General features: G+C 45.7%; 1 protein-coding gene across 1 annotated transcript; it reads left to right on the top strand.

Annotated features, from left to right (window-relative positions):
• Positions 1–234: 234 nt before the first annotated feature.
• KCNA4 (potassium voltage-gated channel subfamily A member 4) lies at positions 235–6,107 on the top strand. Its single transcript, XM_075837730.1, has 2 exons — positions 235–769; positions 1,365–6,107. The coding sequence occupies exon 2, from the start codon at positions 2,506–2,508 to the stop codon at positions 4,573–4,575; it is 2,070 nt and encodes a 689-aa protein (XP_075693845.1). The 5' UTR covers positions 235–769; positions 1,365–2,505; the 3' UTR covers positions 4,576–6,107.
• Positions 6,108–6,974: the final 867 nt, after the last annotated feature.

Below are 6,974 nucleotides of genomic sequence, written 5' to 3'. Positions count from 1 at the left end.
AACGATGCACAAACCATCATAGGTTGTTCTCCTTTACTTACTTTAGTTTTCTTTTCTCGGACAATGGTTACGATATATTTTATTAGACGGATATGCATAATTTAAACAGGGAATATTTGCTTAAATAATTAAAAAAAGAATCTTTATTCAGTGGGAAAATGAATTGTCTGTAGACAGAGTGCAGTTCCCACTGGCTTCCACTAGAGGCTGCTATGGAGCCGGGGAGCCCTGGGAATAAATCAGGCTGGGCTCACTCGTTTGTCCTTCAGTGATACATAAACACAATTGGGAATTGGAGACTTGCAGGGAGACACAGCACTTGTTCCTATAACAGTCTGATTTATGGGAGGCTTCTTTGGGGTTGATCACTGGATGCCATCCTTCTGTGTGGATCTTGAGCAATTGCACTGTAAATCTGCTGGAGGCTGCTGAGGATGCTAGATGTAGATTGGTCCAAGCTGAAACAAGAGGTTCAGATCCAGTATTAAATGCTTGTTGGGGGAGAAATCTCTGAGCAGTCATCATCCCTTTTGTCAATGTGACAGTCAGATGAGGACATGGGAATACAAACAGACGTGCAGAGCCAGCCACAAGGAGCAGTTTTGCAAAAAAATGACATGCAAGGAATCTGGAGGTTTAATCATCTTCTCAACTCCTGCAGCCTTCAACATAAAATAAGAAAAACAATCCCATCTATGGACAATGATCAGTGCTAAGTGTCCAGCACAATACACCCTGGACAACAGATGCCTATTGCCACCACTGAATTGTAAGTATATCTCAAAGAGGGGGGGAGGGGGGGCTGCAAACCTGTTTGATATAAAGTCATTGTTACCATCATGACATCCCTCTAATGATGCTCTTTTTATAGGTGTCTATACAATAATATAGGTGGTAAGGGAACTTAAGTTGTATTATTTTTCCTTGATGCCCCCCCCCTTATAGGTTCTCTTTATGATTTGCATGCTATTCACACCCCATCACCATTGGAGATGTTATTATACCCAGTGCATAAGGGAAACCTGTAGCTGCTGCTGCTGCAAAAGCACACTTGGAAAGCAGAAAAATGAGTGCGCTGTCACTTTAAAAGGGAATTATGAGTAAAAGCTCTGGTTTCCCAAGGGCTTTTCGAAATCTCCCTGTTGAATAAGCTACAGAACACTGATTGATAGGCGGCGGAGTTGCTGCTGTTCTTTTTAATATAATGTGCCGGTGGACTAATGGATGAGAATGTAATAAATATAGATATAGATGTATATAGGGACGCCTAGTGCAGCAGTACTGGACAGCTCGTTGTGGCGGCAGGGCCTAGGTTGGAGCCTATTGTAAAGTATTTTCTCCCCCCATTTTCTTCTGTGTTCCAGACTGAGACCCCCTGCGTGATGTGAACAAAAAAAGAAAGATGCTTTATTTTGCCGGTGGAGACTCCGCACAGGTCGCCATCTCCTTCTATTGCTGCTAGTGCTCTGCTTCCTGCAGGAGACATGGATGGATGGAGACAAGTCATCAGGAGGAGAGCAGCGGCGCCCACAAAGTGATGGCTCCCAGCTACTTCCGCTTGGTACCCCCTGTTGGTATCCCACCCAGGCCAAGCTACTGCATACTGATACTATTGACTGTGGTTAAATGAATTACAGCTTTTTTCACTCTCCATGGAAGGGTTAAAAGTCTGCGGTCCTTGGCCGGGCTTCCACAGTCACTTTGTATTCGGGACATTGACAATGGATTAGAGGACGGCGCTGGCACGTGTGGAGCTTGGCAGGTAGTCCTTGCTTCTAGGACAGGATACCGCTCCTGATTTTATTCTTTTGGCTGCTTTTTCTTCCTTCTAAGAAGCGCTGGCAGATTTCATTTCAGCAAAGGACCCAAAGGCTCTTGTGGATTTTAAACTATTTGCATCGGAGGTGTCGGGAGTTTGTAGCAGAATCCTCTCAGCCAAGTCCTGGGGACTAATAATACAATTTTAGGGACTTCTGCACCCTCTTCTATTAAGGACGGATTCATTTCAGATGAAATCCTGCATGTCTTCGGGGGGCGACGTGGCACGGGGGCACAGTAAAGAACCCGCAACCTCCTGTGGATATTAATCTATGTACGATCTGCTGCCAGTTTGAAGCGGGACACAAATTTGTATTTATTTTTGGAAAAACTGACCCCTTTGCATCAATATCAGATCCTCGGCCAATAAACCTGCACTACGAAAGGAGGGGGGGTCACAAATTTTTGCAAATCCGCTTCAATATAGGACACTGGGTCCCATATCCACTGCATACGACTATTGCTAGTTTGCAAGGAAACTTACAAAATTTGGCCACTTTAGGAATGGTTTTATATTGTACTCTGAACTGTCACCCTCCTATTGAATTGATGGTGGTACTAAGAGCACGTTTGTTTCTAATGAGAGCTGCCCACATGGCTGGGTGGCACAGACCGGAGCTGGTGAAGCAGCCACTTGTCACCCGTTACTAGCAGCATCTCTATATACACACACACCAGGGACTAGAGATGGAGGTTGCCATGGTGAGCGCGGAAAGCTCCGGCTGCAGCAGCCACCTGCCCTATGGGTACGCGCAGGCTCGTGCCCGAGAACGGGAACGCCTGGCACACTCCCGCGCGGCCGCTGCTCAGCAACAACAGCAACAGGCGGCAGCAGCAGCGGCGACAGAAGGCGGGAACCAAGGGGGCGGGGCCTGTCAAACTTCTGGGCGCGCCCCCGCCGCAAACATCAATAGTTGTAGTAGTAGCGGGAACGCGAAGCGCGCCTCCCAGTCAGAGCAACAAGCGGCATCACAGAGAAGGAAGAAAGGGGGGAACCGGCGCAAGTACTGGCCCCTGGGTGGCTGCAACAGGTGGAGGAGCCGGCACCACCAAGCGGGCAACGAATGCAGCAGCGCAGGCGCCGGCGGAGGAGGAGCAGGAGAAGAAGACGGAGGCACCTTCCCCTCGGAGCTGGCTCCTTGCGGCTCTGAGGAGATGATGCTGAGGGAAGAAGAAGAAGAGGAGGAGGAGGAGGCGGACGAGGAGCAGAAGTTTTACTTGTGTGGCGGAGAGGAGAGCAGCGGCGGCCGGGACAGGAGTCCCGCTTATCACCCGGTGTACAGCGAGTTTGAGTGCTGCGAGCGGGTCGTCATTAATGTGTCCGGGCTGCGCTTCGAGACTCAGCTGAAGACGCTGTCGCAGTTCCCGGAGACGCTGCTGGGTGACGCCGAGAAGAGGATGCGATACTTCGACCCGCTGAGGAACGAGTACTTCTTCGATCGGAATCGGCCGAGCTTTGATGCCATCTTGTATTACTACCAGTCCGGGGGCAGACTGAAGCGGCCGGTCAACGTGCCCTTCGATATCTTCTCTGAAGAGGTGAAGTTCTACGAGCTGGGGGAAGAAGCGCTGCTCAAGTACCGGGAGGATGAAGGCTTCGTCAAGGAGGAGGAGAAGCCGCTGCCGGAGAACGAGTTCAAGAGACAAGTGTGGCTGCTGTTTGAGTATCCGGAGAGCTCCGGGCCGGCCCGGGGTATCGCCATCGTGTCCGTGCTGGTCATCCTCATCTCCATCGTCATCTTCTGCCTGGAGACGTTACCTGAGTTCCGGGATGACAAGGACAACCTGCTGCCCCCGCTGGGCTCTCGGGGGAGTGAGGACGGGTATGAGGGCTACAATGGCACCCTGTGGGCACCGGAGGGCGGGCACACTGCCTTCAATGACCCCTTCTTCATAGTGGAGACTGTGTGCATAGTGTGGTTCTCCTTTGAGTTTGCAGTGAGACTCTTTGCCTGTCCCAGCAAGCCCGGCTTCTTCAGGGACATCATGAACATCATAGACATTGTGTCCATCCTGCCTTACTTCATCACCTTGGGCACCGAGCTCGGGCATGAGCCCCCACAGCAGCAGCAGCACCCCCTACAGGCCACTGGGCAGCAACAACAACAGGCCATGTCCTTTGCCATCCTGAGAATAATCCGCCTGGTCAGGGTCTTCCGAATCTTTAAGTTGTCCCGGCACTCCAAGGGGCTGCAGATATTGGGGCACACCCTGAGGGCGAGCATGAGAGAACTAGGGCTGCTCATATTCTTCCTTTTCATTGGAGTTATCCTCTTCTCCAGTGCTGTGTACTTTGCGGAGGCCGACGAGCCCACCACACACTTCCATAGCATCCCAGATGCCTTCTGGTGGGCAGTGGTCACCATGACTACGGTGGGTTATGGAGATATGAAACCCATCACGGTTGGGGGCAAGATAGTCGGTTCCCTGTGTGCCATAGCTGGGGTGTTGACTATCGCGTTGCCCGTGCCAGTCATTGTCTCCAATTTTAACTATTTCTATCACAGGGAAACAGAGAACGAAGAGCAGGCGCCGTTGGCGACCAGTGGGTCCAGTTGCCCATATTTGCCTACTAACTTGTTAAAGAAGTTAAAGAGCTCCGCATCTTCCTCTCTCCAGGACAAGTCGGAGTATCTAGAGATGGAGGAAGGGCTCAAGGAGTCTCTATGTGTCAGAGACAAGTCCAGCCAGGGCAATGGCAATGAGACCATTAAGTATAACTGTGTGAATTTGAAGACTCTGGAAACCGATGTGTGAAATTTTATTTTTTGGAAAATTTCTATTTATGCATTGACGAGTGCAGTGATTATTATTATTATTATTAAAAAATATGAAAATATGCAAATCTGATCAGAGAATAAAAACCTAATTGGGGTTTCTGGTCAGATAGGAAATATAAGTGGCTTCCTCTTGTAAGAACATCCAATTTTGGGACCAGACACAAAATGTTCTTTAAATGATTACAATATAGGAATTACAGTGCCTGTTATTTTGGCTTTGTTTTTGTAAAGTTACCCACGTCAATTATTACATAAGGTTTATTACTGACCATGTGGTAGAGCCAAACATTCATCTAATTCATACATTAGGTGCAGTCGTCTCCAAACTGTGACCCTCCAGGTGTTTTGCGAAACTACAACTCACGACATGCGTTTTGTGAGACTACAACTCCTAGCATTCAATGTTGTGAAACGACAACTCCCGGCATGCCCTGTTGTAGTGAGATTACAACTCCTAGCATTAATTGCTAAACTAAAATTCACGGCATGCCCTGTTGTGGGACTACAACTACCAGCTTTAAAGGTTATGTACACCGTTGAAATAATTTATTATTATTTTTTTTTAATTAAATGAATGCCTTATGTCTTATGATGCAACTTTCAAATTGTAATCAAAAATTGTTTTTTTACTTTTTATAATACTGTTTCTATTGTTCTCACTAAGGATCCAGCTGATATCGATCACATCTCAGTTTGTAACTGAGATGTGATCGATATTACGTGGCTCCGTATGTCAGAATTGCAGGACTCTCAGCCGAGCCGTCCGTTTAGCTGAACTGACGCAATCGACTGACAGAGAATGATACAGCTTCTATGTATACAGGATACATAGAAGCTGTATCAAAAAAAGTTAAACTTTTTTTTTTTTTTTTTGAAATGTCAATTTGAAAATTGCATAAAAACATATAACACGTTCATTTAATAAAAAATAAATTGCTACCAAATGTTGCGAAACTACAACTAACGACTAGTCCTGTTGTGAGACTACAACTCCCATCATTAAATGTTGTGAGACTGTAACGCAGTATAAGCTGTTGTAGTGAGATTACAACTCCTAGCATTTATTGTGACACTAACTCACGGTATGATCTGCTTTGGCAAAACTACAACTCCCAGTATGCATTTTGTGAAACTAAAACACACATCATGCCCTGCTGTTGTGGAACTACACATTTTGCAACAGCTGGAGAGCCACAGGTTGGAGATCCCTGCAGTCGGGTGTAGAATTCATGATGGGAACATTTCCCCTCGTTAAAAAGAAAAACAATATTCTAAAGATATTTGTGTGACTGAATTTACCTTGACTATGAAAATACCAAATGAATATATATATTTTTGTTCCACATCAAAAAAGATGTTAGTTTAATAGGGGTATAGGGCTTCCAGCCGCCGGGCACTGTACCATTACGTACGACCGTAAACAAAATGTTCTTAAAAGAGGAATTTATCACCCGTATGAACTAAACTTTCCAGTGTGGAATCCACTGTAATTCTTTTTTTTTATCATTCTGAACATATCAAAGGGGGGGGGGGGGGGGGGGGGGGATGGTAGACTAAAGGGGATTTTAAAGTAAAAAATATATTATATCTCTATTTTTAATAGAATGCAATTGTTTTGCACAGTTAAGAGCTAACGGGCTGTTTGTAAGACAAAAAATATATATGTGTATACTCAAGGGTAATCTGACCGCTTTCACAAATGAATAGTTATCGGGGAAAAATATTTTTAGTAGCCATAATCTCATTGAGAATCGAAGCTATGGATTTTACCGAAGCAGCAAAAAAATAAATATATATATATATATATATATATATATACACACATATATAAGCTGTGCAGTTCTCGGCACAAGATTTATTTATTTATTTTATCTTTCTGGTTCGGTAAAAGGAATCTGTGATGTGAGAGATTATAAACAGCTGCCACATCCGTTTTAGGAGTCAACGGTGAGAAATAGCAATCTGTAAGGGCTGCCAATTCTGCACACAAGCTTCTTCTGGGTGACGCTAAAGTAGCGACTGCTACATCTGCACGTGCCGACTTGTCAAAGGGAATGCTTTTTTTGCACTACAGTCAAAGCTGGATAACAAAATTATTTAAAGAGACTTCGTACTGTGAACCATTCGTGTCATTTCCGAAGTTTTGACAATCATTAGGGCAGGGGGTCAGCAACCTTCGTCACTCCAGCTGTTGTAAAACTACATTTCCCAGCATTCAGCTTTTTGCTGGAATAATAAAGCCTTTGGCTGTCTGTGCATGCTGGAAGTTGTAGTTTCACAACAGCTAGAGTGCCGAAGGTTGCTGACCCCTGCAAAAGGGTCTCAGTAGCTCCCTTTTAAATTACGTAGACATGGCTGCGGAAAATAAAATATTAT

The sequence above is a fragment of the Rhinoderma darwinii genome, chromosome 9, assembly GCF_050947455.1.
Source record: "Rhinoderma darwinii isolate aRhiDar2 chromosome 9, aRhiDar2.hap1, whole genome shotgun sequence".
Taxonomy (NCBI): Eukaryota; Metazoa; Chordata; class Amphibia; order Anura; family Rhinodermatidae; genus Rhinoderma; species Rhinoderma darwinii.
The sequence above is the reverse complement of the archived record's forward strand: the minus strand, read 5'-3'. Positions and strand labels throughout refer to the sequence as shown.